General features: G+C 48.5%; 3 protein-coding genes, 1 long non-coding RNA gene and 1 other non-coding gene across 6 annotated transcripts; 3 read left to right on the forward strand and 2 right to left on the reverse strand.

The window, feature by feature from the left end:
* Positions 1 to 44: 44 nt before the first annotated feature.
* Positions 45 to 3,651, forward strand: Asphd1 (aspartate beta-hydroxylase domain containing 1). The gene is made up of 3 exons (XM_004856122.4): positions 45 to 1,157; positions 2,802 to 2,915; positions 3,389 to 3,651. The coding sequence occupies exons 1-3, from the start codon at positions 293 to 295 to the stop codon at positions 3,496 to 3,498; spliced, it is 1,089 nt and encodes a 362-aa protein (XP_004856179.1). The 5' UTR covers positions 45 to 292; the 3' UTR covers positions 3,499 to 3,651.
* Positions 3,652 to 3,796: 145 nt separating this feature from the next.
* Positions 3,797 to 19,120, reverse strand: Kctd13 (potassium channel tetramerization domain containing 13). Of its 2 annotated transcripts, XM_004856120.4 has the most exons (6): positions 18,687 to 19,120; positions 17,323 to 17,492; positions 7,804 to 7,893; positions 7,668 to 7,720; positions 6,621 to 6,816; positions 3,797 to 4,541 (listed from the first exon to the last, which is right to left on the reverse strand). In XM_004856120.4, the coding sequence occupies exons 1-6, from the start codon at positions 18,925 to 18,927 to the stop codon at positions 4,305 to 4,307; spliced, it is 987 nt and encodes a 328-aa protein (XP_004856177.1). In that variant the 5' UTR covers positions 18,928 to 19,120; the 3' UTR covers positions 3,797 to 4,304. The 2 variants fall into 2 exon arrangements, with proteins under 2 accessions (XP_004856177.1, XP_004856178.1); XM_004856121.4 differs by lacking the exon at positions 6,621 to 6,816.
* Positions 12,101 to 12,185, forward strand: LOC147828626 (small nucleolar RNA SNORD87). The gene has a single exon (XR_015450522.1). It is a non-coding gene; the product is annotated as a small nucleolar RNA SNORD87 (small nucleolar RNA).
* Positions 13,784 to 16,413, forward strand: LOC147828627 (large ribosomal subunit protein eL37-like). Its single transcript, XM_087208758.1, is given in 2 exon segments — positions 13,784 to 13,816; positions 13,860 to 16,413. Coding segments are annotated over 2 exon segments (384 nt in total). The 3' UTR covers positions 14,211 to 16,413.
* A 3,241-nt stretch (positions 19,121 to 22,361) lies between the features above and the next one.
* LOC147828628 (uncharacterized) lies at positions 22,362 to 26,258 on the reverse strand. Its single transcript, XR_015450428.1, has 2 exons — positions 26,127 to 26,258; positions 22,362 to 23,016 (listed from the first exon to the last, which is right to left on the reverse strand). It is a non-coding gene; the product is annotated as an uncharacterized LOC147828628 (long non-coding RNA).
* Between the last annotated feature and the right edge of the window lie 145 nt (positions 26,259 to 26,403).

The raw sequence follows: 26,403 nt of genomic DNA on the forward strand, positions 1-26,403 counted from the left end.
AGCGGGCGGGAGGAGCCGCGGGGGGGAAGCGGGCCGGGCGGGCGGGGCGCAGGGATTGCGGTCTGAGGAAGAAGGAAAAGCAGGGAGAGACCGCGAGCGAAAGGAGGGGTGGTGGAGGGAGGACAGGGGAGAGTGGGGGCGAGGGCGTGAGGAGGGGAAGCAAGGCCGCGGGGCCGGGAGGGAGGGAGGGAGGGAAAGGCCTGGACTTTAGGAGGAAGAGGGAGTGGGAGGGGGACGCCGGCTCCGGAAGGCGGCCAGGGAGTACAAGGGGAGAGAAGGGGCCGCAGTGGGAATGTGGAAGGGAGGCGGCCCCGGGGGGAACCCGGAGGCAGCCGTAGAGAGCACAGGGGTTGAGCCGGGGGCACAAGGGAACCGGGGTCTGGAAGGTGCCCCAGGCCTCTTGGCCAGGGCCTCCCTGCCCATCGCGCTCCCCTGGCCGCTGCCCCTGGCCTCCTCCGCGATCACCGTGCTCCTTGGGGCGCTGACTCCCCTGTTCCTTTGGTACTGCTACCGCCTGGGCTCCCAAGACCTGCGGGCCCTGGGGGCTGGGACCCAGGCTGGAGGGGTCGGTGGTGAGCCCGGGGGATGCCCTGAGTCTGGCAGCTCAGGGGAGCCCGGGGAGGGCCCAGGGACAGGAGGCCTAGTGAGCCGCCGGCTTCGGGCCTACGCCAGGCGCTACTCCTGGGCTGGGATGGGGAGGCTGAGGCGGGCAGCTCTAGGCGGCCCAGGCCCGGGGGGAGGCCCAGCGGCCCCGGGCATTCAGCGCCCAGGCCTGCTGTTCCTACCAGACCTGCCTTCGGCTCCCTTTGTGCCCCGCGATGCCCAGCGGCATGACGTGGAGCTCCTGGAGAGCAGCTTCCCTGCCATCCTGCGGGACTTCGGGGCTGTGAGCCGGGACTTCTCAGGGACGGCCCCTCTGCCTCGGGGCTGGTCCCCGGCCCTGGCTCCTGGGTGCTACCAGCTCCTGCTGTACCAGGCAGGCCGGTGCCAACCCAGCAATTGCCGCCGGTGCCCAGGGGCCTACCGGGCCCTGAGGGGGCTGCGTAGCTTCATGAGTGCCAACACCTTTGGCAACGCAGGCTTCTCTGTGCTCCTGCCTGGGGCCCGGCTGGAGAGCCGCTGTGGGCCCACCAACGCCCGCGTCAGATGCCATCTGGGTGAGTTCCCTGCCTGCACACAACCTCCTCGCCCCACACTCCCCCTAGATCCTCTTCTCACCACCAGATGTTTCTACGCTACTGTTCTCATCATGCCCCTCTTCTTGGAAATCCGTGATTCCCTGTTGTCCACAGCAGCACTTCCCAAGCTCCACTATTGTAAACATTACCCTAAGTTATGCCGCAGTTACTGACCTTCCGTGCTACAGTACGTCAAGTTGACTCTCTTTGGGTTTGCGTATTGAAAAGGAATCTTTATAGAACTGTAAGTGATATCATTATTACTAGCTCTAATTTGAAAGTACTCAGGGCCTGGGATTTAGCTCAGTGGCACCACACCTACCTCAAAAACGAAAGGTCCTGAGTTCATTTCCAATACAAAAAAAAAAAGTACTTACAAAATTAAACTAGGTGTGGTGGCCCACACCTGTAATCCCAACACTCTGGGAGGCTGATGCAGAACTGTAAATTTGAGCCTAGCCAATTTAATTCAGGGCCTGAGGTAGACTGAGCTAGACACACGTGCTTGGATAACAGCCACCATGTCAGGAAGGAGCACACTCCCTCGGACAACCAAGACTTTGCTCTTGCCTCAAGTTCTTTCTTTTTGGTACCGGGGATTGAACTCAGGTCCTTGTGCTTGTGCAGGTGGTGAAACCGCTGAGCTAAAACCCTCGCCCCTAGCCAATTTTTTGGGGGGGAGGTACCGGGGATTGAACTCGGGACCTTGTGCTTGCAAGGGAGGCAGTGGCACCACTGAGCCAAATCCCTGGCCTCTGAGCCTAGCCAATGTAAAGATTCAGCAACACCCCGTCTCACAAATGAAGGCTAAAAAGGGTCTGGGGATGTAACTCAGTGTGAAGGCCCTGAGTTCAGTCCCCAGTACAACAACAAAAAAAGGAAGACAAATATTTTAGCCAACTCTGCAAGTCACTCCAGGCCTGAAACCTATGCTTTCCTCATCGGAAAGGTAATGCTGTTAGTGGGGTGCTGATGTTCCAGGAACACCAAACAGGTTTCCTTTGCGATGTTTTAAAGATTGAAAGGAAATGGAAATCGATTTTGATTGTTATTGTCATGACCTTGATTCACCCAAAATCATCTGTGCTGCCAGTTGGATGTCTTACACTTCAGGGCACATGGGCCTCAGGATCAAGGCCAGACTTTTAGCCGCTTCCCTCCCACTGTACTTTCCTGAAGGCTCTCTGGCTAATCCCAGCCACTGCTACTGGGCTGATCTTTCAACCTAGAATGACTTCTCCCTTCATCACTAACTGTGAAACTACTCAGCCCTCACACCTCCTCCTGGGATGCCCTCCTGTTCCCTGGCTTTAGAGACAGCTGCTCAGTGTTCTTATCACACTGCACCATGTTGTCCTTGGGCCAGCACGGAGTCCTCAGTGGTACCTTGTGGGGAGCCAGCACCCAGCATGTAGTAGGATCTTGATGTGAATTGTGAGGAAGCCCAAGGGGAGAAGCATTTTGCTCCTGGAAGCCTCCTTTCCAGAACAATGGACTGCACTTTGCACAGCAGCACCTCCCCATCCCAGTGCTCTATGGTGACTGAGCTGTCACCTTCCAGAGGAAGCCCTGTCTCTAGGGCCCTTATCTGCTGGCTGAACAGTGCCCCCCTCTCTTCCGCAGGCCTGAAGATCCCACGGGGCTGTGAGCTGGTGGTTGGGGGAGAGCCCCAGTGCTGGGCCGAGGGACACTGCCTCCTGGTGGACGACTCCTTCCTGCACACAGTGGCTCACAATGGTAATGGGGCCCGTCTGGCTGGGCTGGGGGTGTAGGACCAAACCGGGGAGTTAGAGGGCCTCAGAATCAGGTCCAGCTGACTTCCTGTCCCCATACCACCATTTTCCAGCTGCATGACCCTAAGCAAGTCACACAAATCCTCCCATCACCCATGGGGCAACCGCCATCCTTATCAAGTGAGGGAACAGAAGTCTGCATCAGTGTGTATAAAGTGTGTACCAGCACAGGACACTGGGCCAAGTCACCTGGGCTCCCACCCTAGCTCTTGCTTTTAGGCTTGGGCAAGGTACTTAAACCTTGTTGTGCCTTGTACACCTTGTATAAGAGGGACAACTATGGCACTACCTGTTTGTTCTGATGATTACGAACTCTTACATGTAAGGATTAGAATAAGGCCTGGCACTTATTTACTGAGTCTTGCTTTCCTCAGTGTCTTAAACACCAGCTGCTGTTTCCATCCCCCTGTGCCCTAGGCTCCCCTGAAGATGGGCCTCGAGTGGTCTTCATCGTGGACCTCTGGCATCCCAACGTGGCTGGGGCCGAGCGCCAGGCCCTTGACTTTGTCTTCACACCAGACTCATGAAGGAAGGTGTTCCCTCAGACACCTGGACCAGAGACTTGCTTCACCGGGTCAGCCTGAGCGGCAGGCAGCCAGGACCTCCTCCCCACTGTGGGCAGGGGGCTGAGGTGGGAACTGGCCAGGCAGCACTGAAATACAGACTGAATTCTCTCCTAACTCCTGACTACTTCCTTCCCTGCTACCGGCCCGAGAAGGGCTTGGGATGAGGGCTCATACCTTCTGCCATAAAACTAGTCAGGTACCTCCTTTATGCAAGGTATTTTCCTTTTCCCTCCCTGGGAGACAGGAGCAGATCCTCAACTCAAATTATTCCAATAATTTAATAGAAAATTAAAACAATAAATAATATGAAACAGATGGAGAAGATAGCTGAGCTGGTACAGGCCCAGGCCGGCCTAGGACACAGTTAAGGAAGCAGGGAGGGGAGTGCAGGCAGGAGGCAGCGCCCGCCTGAGGCAGCTTGGAACGCGGGGTGTTACTAAGGGCTGGCTCGACACTTTCCTGTGTACAATGAACTAAAGAGAGAAAGGGGGTTCTAAATCATCCTAACCAGCTGGTGAGGGGAAGTCTGCAGGGACAAGAATGGCGAGGAGGGAGCAAATGTTGGCCTTCCAAAGGGCTCTGCCTGCAGGGGCTGGAATGGGCTGTGTTAGCCATGAGTAGAAAGGGCCAAGGCGAACTGTACCATGCCACAAGGGGACAGAAGGAAGACCCACGACTTGGCCAGCAGAGCCGGGGAAAAGGTCTGGGAGAGGAAGAGAGAAGAGGGAGGGACTGGGGCTCAGAAACGGGGCAGGGAAGGCTCAAGGTCAGTCCTTGAAGACGATCTGCTGGCCATGCGGACGCTCATCATGGGTGATGTGGCGCCGGACGTGGATCCTGCGGACACGGTGCTCTCTGCTCTCCTCATCTTCCCCTCGGCCTGTCCCACCACCTCCAGCCGCGCCCCCTGTGGCCTCCAGAAGGGCTGGGTCTGGGCCCCGGGGAGTCTCGTAAATGAGGATATTGAGGGTCTCCTCGAAGATCCGGGCCTCTGGGAACTCCACCTGCAAAAGGCCAGCAACGCCCAGCTCCCACCTCCAGCCCAGGGCCGCAGCCCCCTTTCCTGGCCGCTCCTGCACTGCACACCTCCCAGCCTTGGTGGTCAGGTCCCCAGGCCTCAATGTCCTCTGCAACTTCTTTAGCTGGCAAAGTCCTGCTGCCAGGCCCAGCTCTGAACTCAGACGGCAGAAAGACGGTGGTCTGTCCTTCCCTGCCAAGTCTCTGGGTCTGTTCTTTCACTTGCCCAGTACTTATGGAGTGACTGCACTATGCCAGGAGCTGTTCTAGGAACTGGGAAGAAACCAGTGAACAGAGCAGACAGAGTGCTTGCCCTCAGCAAGTTTATATCCTAAGGGAGGACTCAGACACATGCTTAACAAAATATAAATACAGTCAGAGGACGACAAATGGTACGCAGAATAGATCAGAGACTTCAACAAGTAGTTCAGAGAAGGCCTCACCGGGAAGGTGGTATATGACCAAAGCCAGGAGAGAGCGAGAGAGAGCAGCCCAGGAGCAGCAAAGTAAGGTACCAGCTCTGGATCAGGAATGTGCTCAGCATATAGATCAGAGAGCCACAAGGAGGCCAAGGCACTGAGGCAGCGTGATGAAGAATGAGAACAGAGAGGAATGAAGTGGAAGAACTGACAGGGGCACCCCACGGAGTGGTCTCTGAAGGACATAATCAACAGCTCTTACACTGTATTCTAATTACTGGTTTGTCTTATCTCCCAACTGCAGAAGAAACCTCCAGGAAGCTGAGTCATTCGTTCATTCATCTACACATTCTAAGCATGTTTCGTAGATTAGACAAGGGCCAGGCTAGTGTTAAGGAGACAGGAAAAAAGGTACAGAGGGGCCTTCTGCTGAGGCAACCCGACCCCAACCCATAGATGACAGCAGACTGTCTCTAGCTAAGAAGGAAGCATCACTAACTTTGTGTGGACTGTTTGGGTTGAAGTCATGAGCAAAGCTGTTCCAAGGAAAAAAATGATGTTTGGCTTGATTCGTAAATTTTTTTTTTTTTTTTTTTTTTTGGTACCGGGGATGGAACTCGGGACCTTGCACTTTCGAGGCAGGGGCTGGAACCACTAAGCTAAAACCCCGGCCCTTAAATGTTTCTATTGAACAATTATAAGGTGTAAATCAAGCATTTTTTTTCTTTTTTTTGGTACCAGGGAAGAACTCTGGTCCTTCCCCTTTTGAGTCAGGTGGCGGAACCACTGAGCTAAATACCCAGCCCCTTGAGTCGTAAACATTAAGTACGGAGCCGGGCGTGGTGGTGCACACCTGTAAGTGCTGACTTGTGAGGCTGAGGCAGGAGGATCACCATAAGCTTGAGGCCACCCTGGGGTACACGGTGAGTTCAAGGCCAGCCTGAACTACATACCAAGACCCTGTCTCCAAGAACCAAACCAACCTAAACAAAACATATAAGCTCATTAGGCAGACAGGTATGGGGAAAAAAAAAGAATTCTAAGAAGAGGGAATCGAGTGTGCATGGGTAGGGTGGGAAAGGACCCAGGCACCACGACTGGCAGGCACTGTGGCACCCGGTGTGCTCCTCCTGCTGCGCCTGCAAGGGCTGGGTGGGAAGGGCTTGCACTCTGCTCAGCTCCTCGCTGCCCAGGGTCACACTCAGTGCGGGGCAGGTGTTCAGGAAGTATCTGCGGATGACTCATGTTCACGACTCACGATCTGCAAATCCGGGGTGTTCTAAGTGGTGCTGTGGTTTTAAGAACCTATTTCTGGAAGTGGACCCTTCTGAGATTCTACACAGAAAAATGCACACACACCTCCTCAGGCTGAGGTATGGCTCGACGGTAGATCACACCCTGGATTCAATTCCCAGCATGCACAATTTTAAAAAGTAAAAGGAAAGAAAAAAGAACACTACTCTACAAGGCCCCAGCTCTGACCCCAACCCTCACCCTCCAGGAGGAGACATGGGGGACCACTTGCCCAAGTGACAGACCACGACCCCAGAATCAGCCTGACCCCCACCTGCCCGCCTAGCTGCCTCCGTCCAGGGTCCTGGTCCTGCCAGCCCCACACCCCTCCCGGCCAGGCCGGAACCCTCTGACCTTGGTCTGCTTTTTCTCCGTGGCATAGACAATGGAGGTGCAGCACACCTCGGCGATCTTGCGGCCCTGCCCATAGAAGGACCAGCAGCAGATCTCGTCCCCCAGGACATCCTTGAGGAAGAGCAGCCGCCCGTGGAAGCGCAGGGCCAGTTTGTCAAACAGCTCAATGTTCTTAAGTAGATTGTCATCTGAGGTGCTGAGGATGAGGCCCAGGTGGCTTCAGGATGACTGGCTTCCCTCCTCCGATCCCCAGGATGGGCCCCAGGTCCCCATCTGCCCCTGCCTGCAGGAGCCATGTGGCTAGGCAGCCTCGGAAGGTAAGGACCATTTCGGAGCAGGTCCCAGTCTCTGGAGCCTGCTGCCCACCTGCCATTCCAGCTCTGCCACTCACTGGGTGACAATGGGTGAGTTACTTCACCTTTGGTTTTTGGGGGGATTTTTTGGTACCGGGGATCAAACTCCGGACCTTGCACTTGTGCAGCAGCCTCCAGAGCCACTGAGCTAAACCCCTGGCCCTGCTTTTGGTGCCTGTATCTTATCTGCAAACAGAGATGACAACACCTACCTCGGACATCAGGGGTTGTGTCACTAAGGGGATTGTAGATGTGGTTTGAAAGTAACTACAGTATACCATGGGTCACAAACTTAATTTCTTCTACGATTTTGGAAAAGGTGGCCACATTTGTGTTTGTGTGGGAAAGATGGCTGCAGTCCTGTTTGTCACCCGATGCAGAGTTTGCAACAAAAACAAAATTTTGAGAAATGCTTGTTTGTGAACCAAACTGTTTGCAAACCAAAGTGTTCATGAACCGAGGCACCATTGTGCTTGCTCTAGCCATTCCTTAGTTCTTCCCCAAACTCCTACTTCCTGATGACAAAACAAGTTCAGAAGGGGGACGACCTGCCCAAGGTGCCCAGCGGGCAAGTGGCAGAGCTGGCAGGTGCATCAGGCATTTCCAGCCCATCCACATGGCTGAAGCCAGGAGCAGGGCGGGACCCCACCCCACAGTGCCAGACGTGCCCACGTGCAGAGCCCTTCGGCATCACCTGGTGTAGGAGTACTTGTTGTTACTGCGGTTGTGCAGGAGCTTCACCACGGGCTGTTGGGGGAGAGGGGAGAGGGAGGGGTCAGGCTGCAGGAAGAAGCCCTTGGCCTCCACCCCAAAGCACTCAGGGGCCTCACCTTGGAGGTGCTGGCCAGGAGCTGCTGCTCCTCACGGGGAGATGTCACCATGGGAATGAGGCACAGTGGGGACAGGTGCTCCCTTTTTTGCTGGGGAAGAAGTAGAAGGTAGTTAACAGCACAACCACAGGTCTCTCCCTCCCTCATTTAAGGCACTAGGAGCTGCCTGAGGCCCTGGGGACACAAATCCAGACTCCGCAGTGGTCTTTGAGGCTCTGTAGGACTCAAGCCCTCCATACCAGCTCCACCACTCTCTTTGCAGGCTGGGCGCCTGCTCTCAGGCCTGCCTCATTGCTGTGCACATTGGGCTGGGCCGCCCTGACCCTGGGCTGTCCCCAGCGTGGACTGCTCTTCACTCAGCTGCTTCCACAGCTGGGCCCCTGCCCACCAGGCCTCAGCTCAAATATCTCCTCACTACCCTGCCTCCAGTAGCCCCTCGACCTACTCCATTTCATCTTAAGGGTCCATTTCCTTCACCACACTTAGTTCCTGACATTTTCTAACCTTCTGTAATTTGCTTATGGCCTGTCTCTCCCTGGAGAGTAAATTCCTACTACAAAAATGCTCAGTATTTACTTCTTGAATCAATGAAGCTGGTTGGGCAGGATGACATTGTTTGAGATAGGTTACCGAATGGAGTCCACGCTGAACTCGCAATCCTTCTCATGCAGCCTCCCGAGTGCTGGGGTCACAGGCCTGCACCACCCTGCCCGGCTCCATGGGTTCTCTTCTCCGTTTTCTAGAATCTTCATGCCCAAACCCCTCTTACCTTGCCCACTCTTGGAAACTAAATGTGCAACCCTACTATGAATTCCAGAGTTCCTCTCTGAGAAACTCTTGAGGCTTAGTCTGAAGCTAACACGGAAGCGGCGGCATACGCCTGTCATCCTGGCCACTCAGAAGGCTGGGGTGGGAGGGTCAGAGAACCTCACATAAGAGTCTGGGACCAGCCTGAGCAACACGATAAAAGATTAAGATAACTATGGATGAGGGCCAGGGATGTAGCTCAGTGGTTCTGTCGCCTGCCTTGTAAGCGCAAGGACCCGAGTTCGATCCCTGGTACCAAGAAAAAAGATAAATATGGATAAATAAAAGTCCACAACCCCTTAGATCAATTTTAAAAAGAAGCACAAAGAGGAGACACTCACTCTACTAAATTTTAAAATACTCTACAGGGCCAGGGATTTAGCTCAGTGCCACTGCGCCTGCCTCGTAAGCGGAAGGTTATGAGCTTGATCCCCGGTACCAAAAAAAAAAGATACACTACAAAGCTAAAATAATGAATATACTTTGATTCTAGTGTGGAAACAAGACAAAAATGCAATAGAATACAACAGAGTACTCAGAAACAGTCCAGGGTATGAACGTGAGGACTCACAGAAAGACACCACACACAAGTGAGGGAGAAGTATGGAGTGTGTAATAGTTACCCACTGCTGTGCAACAAACTTAGCAGCTGAAATTAACAGCAACAACAACAACAACAAATTTATTGTTTCCATTTCCAGGTTCTGCAGTGGCTCAGCCAGGCGATTCTGGAATTAAAAGGGTCTACCATGACACCCAGCCCAAAATGCTGTCTTCTTAATCAGGTCCATAGTTCTTTTTGTTTTGGTACCGGGGATTGAACTTGGGACCTTGTGCTTGAGAGGCAGGCGCCGGAACCACTGAGGTAAATCCCCGGCCCCAGGTCCACAGTTCTTTATCACTCCTGAAGGACATTTCCCATGTAGTTTAAGAACTGTGAACAAAAGACAAGCCTCTTTTCCACACCGCAGTCGCAGAAACAGGACAACCACTAGGGACACCTGTTCGAAAGGGGAGGAGACCGAGGGGACACAGAAGGCACTAGACCTAGAGGTGCTGCAGGATGCGGATGTTGCAAACCCATGATTCCCCACAGCGCTCACACCCTGCACCAGCCTCCTGCATGGGGAGACGTGTGCAGCTCGGCTCCCCCTAGCCTGCTTCCTGTCTATAGAAACTTAGGGGCCCAAAGGCCTCTTCCCCCTTCACTCTGGCTCTGCTCCTCTCAGTCCACAACGACAGTGTTTCTATCACTGTAATTCTCTGAGTCTCTTGTAATTTTGGGGGTATAGTGCATAAGACAGAAGCCATACCCACCAGTCTGTCTGCAAGGCAAGCCCTTCTCTACTTTGGGCTGTGCTCAGAGTGCGGCGGGCACCATTCCCCTTAAGCTTCTCAGAAGTGCTATTACTTGATCAAATAGTCCGGAAGTATCTCCTTGGATACTTACGAAGTCTTCACAAAAAGACTTTCTGTTTTTGGTTTTTGTGAGACGGGGTCTCAATATATAGTTCAGGCTGGTCTTGAACTTGCAGCAATCCTCCTGCCTCAGCCTCCTACCTCAGTGCTGAGATAAAAAAGGACTTTATAATCACATTCTTGGAGTCATCTTCAGACCACATTTTCCTGACAATGCTCTGTACTTGATCTCTGTCTGGAAGTCATTTGTCAATTTTAACATATGAGTTATCTGTAGGGAAAGGCTGGAAAACTTCAAATCCAACAGCTTCTGGCATTTTCTGCAACTGGTTTTCTTTCTCTTCAGGCACCCTCAGCATTCTGTCTGGGAATCTCCTTAGCTAGATCACTCAAGTTCACTAGGTGTACACTTCCTAATTATGCATTAGTGCAGTGGACACTGTGGTTAATTTTCCATATAACCAGGATCTGCTTTCCATCAATTTCCAATAATATTTTCGTAACCATTCTTTAAGCCCTTACTACTGCTTCCCCAGAGGAGGCTCAACATTCTGCTCAAAGTCCTCCCAGCTCCTGCCCACTTTTCAGTTCTAAAGCTATTTCCATATTTTAGGGGTTTTTTTCATGGCTGGCTCTACACTGACCCTAACAGAAACCAAAATCTGTTATCTTTTCCCAGGGAACAGATTACTACAAATTTAGTAACTTAAAACTACAATAAACATTTACGGGCCAGGGATTTAGCGCAATGGTTCCGGCACTTGCCTTGTAAACTCAAGGTCCTGAGTTCAATCTCCGGTACCAAAAAAAAAACCATTTACTACCACACACATGTTCTGTGGGCCAGGAATTTAAGACTAGCCTAGTTGGGTGAGCCCTGCCCTGGGGTCTTTCATGAAGTTGCAATCTGAAGTCTTGACTGAACCCGTTTGCTCCTCTCTTTCCGAGGGGATTACAGGTGTGAGGCACACACCCAGAACCCAGATCAGGGTCTGCTTCTGAGGCAGTTCCCACAGAGCTGGGAGTCTGTGCTGGATTTGTGAGGAGGCTTCAGTTCCCCACCAAGAGAACCTCTTCTGAGAGCTGCTGTATCTTCACATCAGGGCTGGCTTCCCCAGTGAATGACCCGAGAGAGGCAGAAGCTGTAATGCCTTTTATGACCTAGCTTCAAAAGCCACACACTATCATCTTTGCAACATCCTACCGGTGACATATGTTAGCCTTATTCAGCATGGGAGGAAGCTACACAAAAGCCTGGATACCAGGAGGCAAGAATCATTGGTGGCCCTCTTGGATGCTAATTTTCAAAGATTGCTTCACAGATGGTACTGGGAAAACTATCTCACTCCATGGAGGACAAAAGAGTTAAATACCTTCTTAACCACTTGCACAAAAGTGAGTTCCACTGAGATTAGAATGTCCTTATATGAGAAATCCACAGATAAAACAATAAAGCTAATAAAAAATACAGAATAGACATGGTGGCACACACTTGTAATCACACGATCACTTGTGATTACTTGTAATCACACACTCAGAGGTTGAAGTAGGAGGACTGCCAAGTTCGAGGCCAGCCTGGACTCAGTAGTGAGTTCAAGGCCACCCTGAACTACATAGTGAGATCCTTTCTCCAAAAATAAAGAAAAAATTTAGGGCCAGGGGATTTAGCTCAGTGGTTCCACCACCTGCCTTGCAGGCACAAGGCCTCAAGTTTGATCCCCGGTACCAAAAGAACAAAAAAAATACAAAAAAAAAAGCAAAACTTCTTAAATAAGACTAAAAGGATACAACACTGGTTAAAATAAAAGTAAGTAATTTGATTCATGTTAACGTCAGGAATTTTTCAATTGAAGCTGGGCATAGTGGCACACACTTGCAATCTCAGCTACTCAGAAGGCTGAAGCTGGGTGATCCTAAGTTTGAGGCTAGTCTGGGCAACTTAAGAGATTCTGTCTCAAAAAAGAATGAAACACAAACAAAAACCAAACCAAAGCCAAGTATGGTGGTGGATGCCTATAATCCCAGTACTCAGGGGGCTGGACTACATAGTGAGACCCTGTCTCAAAAATAAGTAAGCACAATGATGACTTAAATTTTTGCCGTTTACCCAGCAGAGGGTTTCTTTGGAGAAATCATTTTAAGACTAAGATGCCAGTAGTCATTACTGAATATAAAGCAATTTTTCATTGAAATGAGTGAAATATTTCCCTTCAGCCTATAGGTAGCTGCAGATGAATGCATAAGTGCTTTAGCAGTGGTGGTTAAAAATACTTCATTGCCTCATGTATGGAATGCAACATTTTAGAAGGAACAATGAAGAATTGGTCAAGAAAACATGAACAGAAGCAAATGACACAAATGTCTGATGTTGAAAAATTCACAAATTAGGGCCGGGGATTTAGCCCAGTGGTTCCGGCGCCTGCCTCACAAGCGCAAGGTCCCAAGTTCGATCCCTGGTACCAAAAAAAAAAAAAAAATTCACAAATTATGTAGAAAAAGACTTGACTAAGTGTAATCACTGAATAATAAATTTTCTTCAAAATAATACATAAATATTTCTCAGTTGACACTAGAAAGCCTGACTTTACACAATGAGGAGATAACAGAATTATAGTTATCCTGGGGCCGGGGATTTAGCTCAGTGGTTCCGCCACCTGCCTCGAAAGCACAAGGTCCTGAGTTTGATCCCCAGTGCCAAAAAGAATTACAGTTACCCTACAATCCTAGTGAAATTACTGATTTAGGCAAAGACTACCAACTGGTGTGTTGAAACTAGGTAACTGCCAATTGTACAGCATCCAATTAATACGATACAGATGACTTTATAGCTGGCCGTGAGGAAATGTAACTACAACTCGACTCAAACCCCCACCACCTGAGTCCAGGGGCCAATTGTGAGCATCACTAACAAGGGTCACACTCGCAACATTATGGGTCTTCAGTGTAGCACAATATGAAATATAGAACATTATCTAAAATGTATTCCAGCCAAAATATTTAATATCAAGGCTTTAAACTTATGATCTAATTTACAGAAAATCTGGGATAAGCAGGATAACAAACCAAGTGATACCAGGAGTAAATGAGGCAGAGTTGATAAGCAGGTTACTCTGCAGGAAAGCTGGCAGTTTCTCTAACACATCAGCATCATGGGAAAAGTAGGGTCTGTTTTGGGGCAAAAGAGACTCAGAGAAGAGAATAACTAGATGCAACGCGAACTAGCTGTAAAAAACAGCTCTCAAACAACTGGAGAAGCTGGAGTTTGCCCTGGGTGTTAAAGATTTTATTAATATGGCAAGATGGCAATTATTAACAATGACCTTAAAAGGCAGCTTACAAAACTACATACAACTTGATTCTAGCAGAGACACACACATGCACACAGATACACACAAAGACCTGCAAGAATATTTGGTGCTTGTATTTATTTATTTTTTATCTGTTTCTTAAATTTCAACAATTGATAAATACTGCTTTAAAAATAATAAGTGATTTATTGTAATTTTGTTTCAAAACCAAGGATTTCTAGTTAATACCAGATGTCACAAACAGGTAACATTCTAAAAGAAAATACTGGCAATATGTAAAATTGACTAAATTATTACCTAGAATAGATTTTCTGAACTAGGATTCCTCATCCGAACCTTAAAACTCAGAAAATAATTTGAGTACTTTCTGAACTCTCTGAACCACAGTAGGTAAAAGGTATCATTCTAGATGCTTAGGAGAAAGGCTAGTTTATTATTTACAACGCATGCCTCAGGGCAGTACGGCGAACCTACGGCACGTGTGCCAAGGCAGGCTGTTTGTATCCTTTAAAGCTCTGAAAGGTTCACAATCACTGCCTTAAGTTCTTTGGCCTTGGCAGCAGAATCAACACGACAAAGGAAGCAGCTTCATTCAGAAAATTTCATAACAAGACGGGAAGGTTGTGCTGCTGCTGGGGCCCTGAGGCCTACTACCCTCAGAAGTCCACCTGTGGCAAACGCGTCTGCCCTGCCAAGATCAAGAGAAAGTAAAACCGGCATGCCAAGGCGAAAAGATGACACACCACGAGGACTGGGCAAATGAGGCACCTCAGAAGCGTGTATCACAGATTCAGGCACAGACTGTGTGAAGGAACAACACCCAAAACCATGAGAGTGGCCGCTGCAGCATGCAGTTCATCTTCAGAATTTTGACCATTAGTCACAATAAATGCTTTGGTCTTAAAAGATTTAAAAAAACTAAAAACAAAAAACCCCACATGCCTGAGAGCATGTAAAATACATGCTCTTATATAATAAGGCTTAATATTCCCTAAAAAACTAGATTAAAATATGCAAGATCTCTTGCCAAGCAGCAGGAAGGAAATCCAGTAGAAATTTTGGTAAAAAATATGAATAAGCAATTTAAGAATGGGACACCAAACAAGCTAGCGAGTATGTATATAAAGATGCTCAAAAAAAAAGGAGCTCAACCTCATTAGTAATCAGAGCCATGCGAAGTAAAATGAGATCACTCTCTACTCAAGTCAGATTGGCAAAATTAGAAAGATGAAGGGTGCCACATGTGCTGAGAATGGCAGAACTGGGATGCCTTCTGCTCTGCTCATCAAGAACACCAGCACTACAACCATTTGGAAGTCAAATTCGGTTTGCATGAGTCTATAGCCCAACAATGCTTCCCAGCTACCACCATGAGAAACTGGCGCAGGACCATAAGGCCATGTGTACAAGTTTGTGGGGGTAGGAAGTGGGAGGTAAGCTAGGTCTCCAACCACCGGGGTGTGCGTGAATAAAATATAGCAAGCAAAACCCACATGGATTCCCATGCAGCTCTTAGAAGCAAGGTATGAGATGTACAGCAGCGCATGAATAGATCTTGAAAAAAGGGCAGAACGAAAAACTATGAGACAACATGATCCACAGCTCAACGCCATTTATGGAAATTTAAAATGCATATAAAGGGTTGGGGATTTAGCTCAGTGGTTCTGCCGCCTGCCTCACAAGTGCAAGTTTGATCCCTGGTACCCAAAAATAAATAAATTAATTAATTAATTAAAATGCATATATAAAAAATAAAGTAGAATGCATACATACACGAAAGAATGCTTTAGCTTTCCAAGAGTATAAACTTAATCCCAGTACAGTATATGTACACAAACATTAGCACTGAATGGGTGGCCCCTAGGGAAAGGGGAAGTGGGCGAGGGATTGGGAATGAAGGGGAAAAAATAAAAAGAGAAAAGATTTGCATAGCCCAGTGATGCCAGGAGTGTGCTGAGCTGCAGGGCAGGGGCTGGGCAGGGTCTCTGGGGCTGAATCTGATCTCTGCCACTTACTGGCTCACTGATCTCGAGTGCATCATCCCATTGCCCACATGTTTCTTTTTATGTAAACCAAGGATACAGAATGTACACACAAGCAGATAGCAAAATCACCCCGACACACAGTGGGTGTACAATAACATTAGCTCAATTTAAAATTATACAGCAGGAACGTACTCCCGAGGTCTAGCTCCATGTTTTTCAACTATAAGCAGTAACCTGTTAACAGGTTATGAAATAAATTTAATGAGTCTCAAACAGTATTAGAGAGGAACAAAGGAAGAATGGAAGGGAGGGAGAGAGGGAGAGAACAATTTATCAAAGTACATTTCACTAAAAGTATCCTTTCATAAAATTCAGTGATATACATGAGCATAAAAATGTATTTCTCATCATGAGCTGCAGTCAGAAAGTATGAAAAACATGGAGACTGTCCAAAGAAATGCTGTACCTTTGGATTTCAAGAAAAATAAATAGTCCCAGAAGCGAGAGAAAGTTGTTCAAAGTCACCACATTTTAATCTATAAAGGGCATTAAAAAAGAAACTCTTAACTGTATAGCAGATATTGGGAAAGGGGAAGAAAATGTTCAAATGAGAAAGGGAACAAGGCAGGGGGAAGGGGGAAAGGAAAGAAGGGACAAGGAAAAAAAGAGAATAGAGGGCCGGGGATTTAGCTCAGTGGTTTCGCCTCCTGCTGCGCAGGCTCAAGGACCTGAGTTCGATCCCTGGTACCAAAACAAAAAAAAGAAAAGAAAGAATAGAAGGAAAGAGGATCGAAGTGGGGTAAATGGGAAAAAAAGAAGCAGCAAGATAGATCACGTATAGGCACAAATTCCCTATGATGAATGTTATCATTATGTTATCTACAATGTAGCAATAAATGTTTTCCAGAAAAAAATCCTCTTATAATCTCTTATTACTGCTGTCATAAGACATTTTAATGTTACAAAAATTGAACAGAATAAAAGGCTCTATGTAGAATCTTATATTATACTTACATTACATTGTACTTATTAATTACATTGTACTTATTTTTCTTGGTTCTTTATCTTTTGGAACCTAAGGAGAGAATGCCAGAGGGGAACTGACTCGGCTGACTCCAAAGCCCTGGGTCCTGACTGAGCTTTCAGAACCCTGAGGGCCCTTGGAAGGGGAGCTCTGCAGGTGCAGGTGCAGGGTGCCGTCCGGAACCCTTCAACCCTCTTTACAGACAGTGCCTCTGCTTCTCTGACATTTTATCTGAAGAAAGCATTTCAATGGTTTGAAAGAAAGGAAAAGCAAGTCTGCCCAGCCCTGGGGTGAGGACATGGGAGAGTGCTACCTCCCAGGGTCCCATCACATCATATAGGTTGCTATATTCCAATTTAAATTTAGATTTTTTTCTCTGGTGACACAGAGGCCTCTTCAGGACTTGAGAGCAAGGGAGCGAATACACTGGGGCTGTGTTTAACACATTCACAACAGGGCCATAATTCCTAGGTCTCGCTGCTGGGTGGCACCAACTACAGTGATATATGCATGACTGTCTCATTGGCAGCTTTTATTAATTTTATTAGTAAAAAGACCGAGAAACATGACTAGATCTGTTTGTACCACCAGTGGTACGAGCCATCCGATGGGACAATCAAGCACGCACCACCAGTGGCTGGAGCCAGCAGGAACATGCCAAGGATGACTTTACTATTCAGGTGGGAGTGAAGAGGCCGGACTGGCCAGGAGGGATCAGCAAGAAGCAGGGAACAGGCATTTAAACACCAGGAGTTCTGGCACGGGAGGTGAAGGGGCTCTGCTCGAGGCAGAGGAGAGGGATGCTGACGACAGTACTCCCAAATTCTCCGGGGTGACGCCCAATCAGAGCCAGGCTCTTGGCCATATGTACATCTTCTTTCTTTTTTTGTGCATCTTCTTTTGTCTGTCCTAACAGCTAACCCTGGGACAGCTCCAGGCACATGGGCGTAGGACTTGGGAGGTGGGGGACCCTCACCTGCAGTGCCAGCTGGCAGTCCTCAATCAGGCCCTGCACCAGGTAGTAGCGAGCTTCACCTAGCAGCTCCCCCAGTTCTCTGGTACTCTCAGGTAGCGGCACGGACCCATCCCGCAGGTAGTTGAGGATTGTACCAAAGTGGCGGCCGCTGCGGTCAATCAGCACCCAACCTGGTACAGTGGAAAGAGGCAACAGGAAGGATGGTTTTGGTAGAGGCCTGGAGCTACCTAAACTTTATGAAAAAAGGATTCCAGAGAGAAAGAGCCTGAACACTGATGTGTCTCAAACCTCTGCTATACTCAAGGAAGTTTTCAAGTACTGCATCTCCAATGGGTTCTCCCAGAGCGTTTACACACACCCTAGCTACCACAAGAGACCATTCCCTCCCGAATCTGTTCCAGTTAGAAGGCTCTCACCAAAAGTTCTCACGTAATTACCTTCTGAACACGCCTCTAACCCCGGAGTTAATTCTGACGGTCCTAGTTCATGGCCTATGTCCACTCTCCAGCTCACTACTATTTTAAATGTCATATACGTACATTTTGTTCTTCACTTCCTTGTTCTATCTGCCTAAAAAAGGCAAAGTCTATAAGACCAATCTTGTCAGATTCCTTTATCAAAAAGTCTCCAGCACTGGACCGGGGATTTAGCTCAGTGGTTTCGCCACCTGCTGCGCAAGCTCAAGGACCCGAGTTCGATCCCCGGTACCAAAAAATAAAAAAAGTCTCCAGCACCAACTGGTACTTTACACATATTTATTAAATAAATGAATTCTTCGCCTATATTTGCAGGCTGAACTCTCATCTCCCCAATTTTTACCCTGCAGCCTTCACAATACTCGTAATCCCCTGAATCCCCGTCCACCTCCGCAGGGAGGAGAGGAGGGACGGCAAACAAACTTTAATGCCCCATCAGATGTGTGGGTCCCGCTCCACGAAGATAGCACTGCACACCCGCCCGGGTGTCCCTGGCGAACCCAGAGCAGCCTTCTCCTCCTGCACTGCATTTATACAGGAGCCTGTGTCAGGGGAACACGGAGACAGACAGGACCCCCCCCCCCCCCCGGCTCTCCAGGTTGGCTGTTAGTGGTCCTGAGGCAGAGGGGTGAACAAAAGGTTTGGGAGTGGTTGGAAACCGAGGCGAGTCGCCCCAGGGGTGCTGCTGGCAGCAAGGCCGGTTCCCGTGTCCTCAGCGTGGGGCTGAAGGGTGGCAGACTCTGAGGACTACGAGGTGGCGGGCTCAGTCACTTACCACAGAGCCTCGCAGAGTCGGGGTAACTAGCTGGCTACCGCTGGGGGCAAAGGAGCAGAGGAGGGAAAGTGCTCGCAAAAGGAGGGGAAGCTGGGCGGGGCGGCGGCGCGTACCTCCGGCGTCGGTGAGCACCTCCGCGCGGCCGCTGAACATGGCTTTGAGCATGGAGTCCTGGCCCGTGAGCGTGCGGAGCGTGGTGTAGTGCAGCGAGCCGCCCACGTTCAGCTTCACGTACTTGCTGTTCGGGGTCAGGGGCTTCAGACCGCAGGCGGCGGCGCCGGGCTCCAGTCCCGAGGGCTTCGCGGCTTCCAGAGCCGGGGCCGGGGCCGCAGGGTCGGAGGCCTGAGCCGACATGCCGGGAGGGGGCGGCGAGTCAACGGCTCGGATTCTCCGGCCCGCCTGCCCTCCAGGGCCCCGAGGCCAGCCCGCGCCACCCTCGGCGAGCCGTCACTCGTCGCCCCTAGCCTGCGACGCCGGCCCTGCGCCCCATCGCGCCACCCGGAAGCACGCCCGGCCGGCCCGCCCGCTGCGCGCCAGGCCCCGCCCTGAAGGCGGGGCTCGCTCCGGGCACGCGCACTTGGGAGGTGCGGAGGGCTCGCGTACGGCTGGAGTCTCCCGAGCCGGGCGAGGGACGCTGGGTGCAAGTCCCAATCCCGGACGGGGAAGGCGCCCGGGCCCCTGTTCGAGTGGACGTGCAAAGTGAAGTCTCCACCGGCGACTGGCTCTCTGCTCGCAGCGATTCACGGGCGTAAAGGAAACGAGCCTAGAGAGGTTAGGGCGCTGGGCGTTTCCCGCCTCCCCGCCCCGCACTCTAGACTGAGGAGAACTGTGAAGAGAGCCCCAAGGAAGCTCTTAGAGGGGACCGAGGACGCGGACTCCGGAGGACAGGGAGGGATGCCAGGGCGCCGAGGACTGGAAGGCTGTCAGAGCAGGTGCCGAGGGGAAGTGAGAAGCAGCCGCGTGCAGATGGGAGGGAAGAGTTCCAGACCCTCAGGAGGGAAGGAGTAAGCTTGGTGAACTTGGGGAGCAGAAAGGTCAGGAGTGGCTGGAGCAGCTGAGGAAAGAGCTTAGAATCGGGCCGGGGATGTAGCTCAGTGCCCCGCGCCGGCCTGGCAAGCGCAAGGTCCTGAGTTCGATTCCCCGTAGGGGGCGGGGTGGGGTGGGGGGAACTTTAGCATCCCGGCTAATATCTTGACACCTAGCACCGCATCCTAGAAGAAATGACAGGAACCCTTGTGGACAAGAAAGCAGTGAGAAGTGTTTTTGTCTGAGCCAATCTGCCTCAGGTTTACAGGCTGTTATCTCAGGGGTCTAACAGTCTGCCTTGACCTCTAGCAAGACCACAGAGTGAAAATTCTAGTTCAGCCCCGCTACCAGTTCACTGCGAGAGCCTATGCAAGTCACTTCTCTCTGGGCTGGTTTGGCTGGTTCCTTTCCACAGGTGCAGGGAGAGTATGAATGAGTGAAGGGGACACATACAGTATTGCAGAGAAATGGGTCTGTGGTTATACACAGAGCTCACGTTCTGCCAAAGGGGTTGCCAGGTCCGATTTTGTAAGTGCAGGGGGGAAAAAGAGAAGGCAGCTCCTGGCAGCTGGGAGCTGACTTGCATTCTCCCTCCAGAAGGCTTGCTGTTGGTGGGAGCTGGCCTGGCACCACCAGCAAGGCTGTGCAGTTGAACAGTTTCACAAAACACCAACATCAGACAGCATCACACTTAGATAGATGGAGAAAGAGACTACTCTGTAATAATGTCTGAACATGAAAAGAACATTGTCCAAACCACAAAAATGACCAAACAGTTGCTTTTTTGAGACCTTGGCTCACTATATTGCTTGCCCAGGCCAGTCTCCCACTCCTGGACTCAGTGATCCACCTGCCTCAGCCTCCCAAGTAGGTAGCACTACAGGCACACACCACCTGGCTGACTGCTGCTGCTTTAACAAATAAGGCATGAGCCCTGATTCTTCTCTTCTATCTTGTAATGATTTAGATAACCAAAAACAATTGCCTCCACTTTTGGACAGCATCCAACCTACAGCAAATCCTCCTTTCTTAAGCTTTCCTAGGAAATCATCTAACATAAGCCCTAGTCCTCCAATAAGCCCTCTCAAGCATGCAGTCGTGTCCCATTTCCTTTATTTATCCACAGGTGCATTGCTGGTGGTCTCTGGCTGGAGGGCATGGTCAGAAATGGAGGGTCCACAGAGATTAGGCCAGGGATCTCACTGTTGTCTTGGTAATTGTGTGTCCAGGTGAAACCTCTTGTGTGCCATTCTGCTTGTGGCTAGGAGGTAGGTTCTTGCTGAATTGAGTGCTGGTAATTTGGTTGTGATCCTTAAGCAGTAGATTTATTTTTTTTCTCTCAGAAGAAGGTCTCCCTGGACTTTTTGGTTATCTGGTCAGATTTTGGTTATCTGGGCTTCTATGCCTGCTCCTGTGGTCTGTATGTTTGTCTAGTGCTTTGAATATTGTTCATCTATAAGCAGAAGTCTGTACAGAAAGGACCGGTGGGCAGGCCTGGATGTCTAAAAGCATCACAAATGCTTGATCTCTCATGATTGAATGTTACTTGTCCCTCTAAGAAGTTGGGGATACCAACTGGTGCTGGGTCTTGCAACTAGTTAGCACCTCAGTGTCTTGTTTGTTCTCAGAATTAACCAGACAAAGGTATCCATCAGCCAGTGGCCAATAAGTCTACCCTACAACCAGCCCCAGACCGCATGATTCAGAAGGTATTCTTAGGCCAGTGTCTTTTGGATAAACTTGGCATAGGTCACTATTTCAGAGCTTTGATAAAGAATTTTTAGTTTTGTGTCCCTGCAAATAGCTTTGTTTCATTTCTGGCCAGAATCAGGAGGTTTTCTCTGGCCATGATCAGTGAAGGTGGGCTCTTTGGCAAAGCCCTGGAGATACAAAGTTGCATGAGGACTGACCTTGCAGGCTGAATCTCAACTAACACTGGCCAATGACCTGTTCCCTTCATGTTTTTTCATGATCACCCTAACAGGTACTCTTTTAAAAATATATTAATATTGAGTTTCAATGTGGCGTTTTCATACGTGCATATAATATATTTTGATTGTATGATACTTGTCTTTCTGAATCTGGGTTATTTCATTCAACATGATCTCTAGTTCTATCCATTTTCCTTCAAATGACATAATTATGTTTTTTATGGCTAAATGGTACTCTTGTGGATGGATATATACCACATTTCCACTATCCATTCATCTGTAGGCTGATTCCGCATGTTGGCTATCACGAACTGTGCTGCAATAAACGTGGGTATACAGGTATCGCTATAGTATGCTGACTTTAATGCCTTCCACTGTATACCAAGGATAGTATAGCTAGGTCACATGGTAATTCTATTTTTGAAGAACCTCCATACTGATTTCCATAGTGGCTGCATTAATTTACATTCCACCAGCAGTATAAAAGGGCTCCTTTCTCACCAGCATTTATTGTTTTTTGTATTCTTTCTTTTTGGTACCGGGGATTGAACTTGGGTCCTTGCACTTGCGCAGCAGGCAGCGAAACCACTGAGCTAAATCCCTGGCCCTGTTTTTTGTATTCTTAATGATAGCCAGTGTTAGCACCTTGATCTTGTACTTCCCAGCCTCCAGAACCAAGAGAAAGAAATTTATTTTCATTATAAATCTGTAGTCTTCTGTTACAGCAATACAGAGTGGACTAAGATGGCTGGTGTGAAACCAGTGCCACACAAGTGTTCTGCAACTTCAGGTAGGGCGCTTCAGGTAGACTGCATGATTGAGATATGAGACTTTTTACTCTTTTCAGGATTTTATTTTATCAAAATAGTCCCCGTTTATTTTAATGACAGTTTTATTCGTTTGTGTTTTGTTTTGTTTTTTGAGGCAGAGTCTTGCTATGTAGTCCAGGCTGGCCTCGAACTCACCATGATACTTGTGCCTCAGGCTCCCAAGTGCTGGGATTACAGCCATGCGTCACTATGCCCAGTGACAGTTTTAATCTTAACAAATCCTGTCTCGCTGTCCAAACTCTAATGCCTACCAAAAGAGCAGTAATATCCCTTATGAGGTTATTTACACCCCTCCCTCCCTAAAAAGGCTTCCCTCCCAAATTCAGTCTGTTTTAATAGCCTTGGGAAATTTCCTCTCTTGGCGGGGGTGGGGGAGATACCAGGCACAGAAATTCCTTTGCTTTTGCTCAGAAACACTATCCCAGGGAATCAAAGAAATGAGACATTCCTGGATATAGAGGGACGTTCATGTATTTAGGGGAAGCAGAAACTCCAAAACCTGTAAGCCTGGGGTTTCTTCAGAGAAAGTGAAATTGGGGCTTGTAGAGGAGAGGAGTAGAAAACTAAGAAGGTTATGGGCCAGCTCAGGATTCTTCATCCATAACATGTAGAATGTTGCTCAGGAGAATTTTGAAAGTGGGATGTTCATCTGTTTTCTGAAACCAAAGAAAAGTGGAGTGTTATAGTAGCTAGATTCCAAGAGAAACACAATAGTAAGCAGCAAATGTTTATTAAGTATTTACCATGTGCCCAACAGCATACCTTGTTGACTACAGAAAAAAAAGAGAGAGAGGGGAAGGATAGCAGTTCTTGGGCTGAGAATATATAGCTCAGTGGTGGAGTGCTTGCCTAGCCTGCACAAGGACCTTGACCATCAGAACCACCAAAAGTAAATAGCTCTTCATAAAGTAAAAAAAAAAAAAAGATGGTTGGGTGTGGTGCACACACCTGTAATCCTAGCATTTGGGAGGCTGAGGCAGGAGGATCCCCATGATTTCAAGGCCAGCCTGGGCTACAGAGCAAGATCCTGTCTCAAAAAACAAAATTAAAATTTGTACTATTTCAGATCCTCAACTAATTTTAAGACCTTAGATAATGATAAGTTAATTAATAATAGGTAAACTTTAGGGCTGGGGATGTAGCTCAGTGTAGAGTACTTGTTTGGGATGCATGAGGCCCCAGGTTCCATCCCCAGCACTACAAAAAATGAAATACAAATCTAAATAGACCTATAACTACTAAAGAGATTGAATTAATATTCAGAAATCTCTCAACAAAGGAGTCAAGCACAGTGGCACACACCTGTAATCTCAGCTACTTGGGAGGCTGAGGCAGGAATATAAGAAGTTCAAGGCTAGCCTATGCAATTTAGTGAGACTCTGTCTAAAAAACAAAAAAATGCTGGGAATGTAGCTTAGTGGTTCCCAAGTTCATTTCCCAGGTTCTGAAAAAAATCTTCCAACAAAGGATTGCTGGGCTTGGTGGGGTTTTTTCTGGTACCGGGGATCGAATTTGGGTCCTTGCACTTTCGAGGCAGGCGACGCAACCACTGAGCTAAATCCCCAGCCCATGGGCCTGGTGTTTTCACTGGTGAATTCTACCAAATATTTAAAGAAATAATACAGATTTCTCTCAAATTTTTCCAAAAAACCTAAGTGAGGGGTTGGGGATGTAGCTGAGTAGTAGAATGCTTCCCTAGCACACAAGATGAGGTCATATTGGGTTTGATCCACCACAAAAAACAAAGCTGGGCGTGGTGGCACTGGCAGCCTGTAATCCCAGCTACTCGGGAGGTTGAGGCAGAAGGATCACAAGTTCAAGGCCAGTCAGGGTAATGTAGCAAATTTGAGGCCAGCCTGAGCTATATGGGGAGACCGTGACTCAGCAACAAAAGGGCAGTGGACGTAGCTGTGGTAGAGTGCCACTGGGTTTCACCCAGCCCTGAAAAACAAGACAGAACAAAACAGAACAAAAACACCTGAGGGGGAACACTTTCTAATTCATTCTGCAAATGGCCACGATGCATAATCTTTCCAACATGCTGCTGAATTTGGTTTGCTCATATGTTATGTTGTGGAGGATTTTTGCATTGATGCTCATAAGAGATACTGGTCTGCAGCTTTTTTTTTTTTTTTTTTGGTACCGGAGATCGAACTCAGGTCCTTGCACTTGCACAGCAGGCAGCGAAACCACTGAGCTAAATCCCTGGCCCTCCTGTTTCAATATGTTTTTTAAAATTTATTTTATTTTATTTTTTTTGGTACTGGGGCTCAAACTGAGGACCTTGGGTTTGCGAGGCAGGTGTGGTGCCACTGAGCTAAATCCCCGGCCCCAATATGTATTTTTTTTAAAAAAAAAAAAAGCTAACAGCTCTTGCTGGCAAGCTCAGGGACCCGAGTTCAATCCCCGGTACCAAAACAAAAAAACAAAAAAACAATGCTAACAGCTTACCCTACCCACTGGTGAAAGACTGAATTTTTCCTCTAAAATCAGGAACAATACAGGGATTCTAGCTTTTACCTTTTCTATTCAAAATAGTGCTGGATGTTCTAATTACAACAATTATGCAAGAAAAAGAAAGGCATCCAAATTGTAAAGGAAGAATTCAAATTATCTCTGTAGGCAGATGATATAATTTTACATGTAGAAAACAACTAAAGATTTCACAACCTGTAGAACGATTAGATTAATTCAACAAAGTAGCAGGATACAAAGTGAACAAATAAAGTTGCATTTCTGTATACCAACAATGAACAATCTAAGAAGAAATTACAAAACAATTCTACTTTTTTTTTTTTGCGGTACCGGGACTCGAACTCAGGACCTTGCGCTTGCCAGGCAGGTGCAGTGTCACTGAGCTAAATCCCTGGCCCTTCTACTTTCAATAGCATAAAAATACTAAAACATTTAGGAATAAATTTAACCAAGGTAGTGAAAGATTTATACAATGAAAACTACCAATCATTGCTGAAAAAAATTAAAGATACAAATAAACAGAACAGATCCCCACATTCATGGATTGGATGATTCTGTATTGATAAAGTCAGTATCACGCAAAGTAACCCACAGATTTAGTGTGGTCCCTATTAATATCTCAACAGTTTTTTTTTCTGAAAAACAAAACAAACAAACTGGGACATAGTACTTGCCCAGTGCACATGAGGCTCTGGTTCATACGGAGTCAAAGGAGTTTCAAAGATCCTTGAGTAACCAAAACCATCCTGAGGAGAATGGTGCTGAGCCAGGTGTGGTGCAACCTGCAATCCCAAAGCTTTGGGAGGCTGAGGCAGGTGGATCAGACATTCAAGTCCCGCTGGGGCTATTTAGCAAGAACCTGTCTCAAAATAAAAAAATAAAAAAGGGCTGGAGATGTGACTCAGTGCAAAGGCCCTGTGTTCAGTCCCCAGTACTATAAAACCAAAACCTTACTAAAAGCCATAGCAATCAGAAGAGTAGTATTGCTCTTATAAAGACAGCTATATGGGCCAATGGAATAAAGGACAGCCCAGATATAAATCACTACACATATAGTCAAAATGATTTTTTTTTTTTTGTACCGGAGATCGAACTCGGGTCTTTACGCTCCCGAGGCAGGTGGCAGAACCACTGAGCTAAATCCCCGGCCCCCAAAATGATTTTTGATAAGGGTGCCAAGACCATTCAATGCAGAGAAGACATGAAGAATTACTGTTTAATGTATATAAAATTTGAGTTCTGCAAGTGAAGCGTTTGGGAGATTGCACAACTGGGTGAAAGTCTTATTTACTTTCTCATCGCTGAGACACAGTTTCTGACACCCACAAATCTAAGGAGGGACGGTCCATTGTAGCTCACAGTTTGTAGTTTTTGCTCCGAAGTCGCTAACTCTGAGGGAGGGCGGTATGGCCCAGGGACCTGGCAGGCAGGAAGCGGGGGGGGGGGGGGGGGGGGGGTAGGCCCTTCCAGGCCACGCCCCCAGTGCTCCACCTCCTCCAATCAGGCTTCACTTCCCAACATTACATCAGCTGTAAACCCGTTAGGGGACTAATCCATTGACGAGTGTC

This window comes from Heterocephalus glaber, unplaced genomic scaffold, assembly GCF_053883595.1.
Source record: "Heterocephalus glaber isolate CG9 unplaced genomic scaffold, H.glaber_assembly_v1.0 deba00000943, whole genome shotgun sequence".
NCBI classification, from domain to species: domain Eukaryota; kingdom Metazoa; phylum Chordata; class Mammalia; order Rodentia; family Bathyergidae; genus Heterocephalus; species Heterocephalus glaber.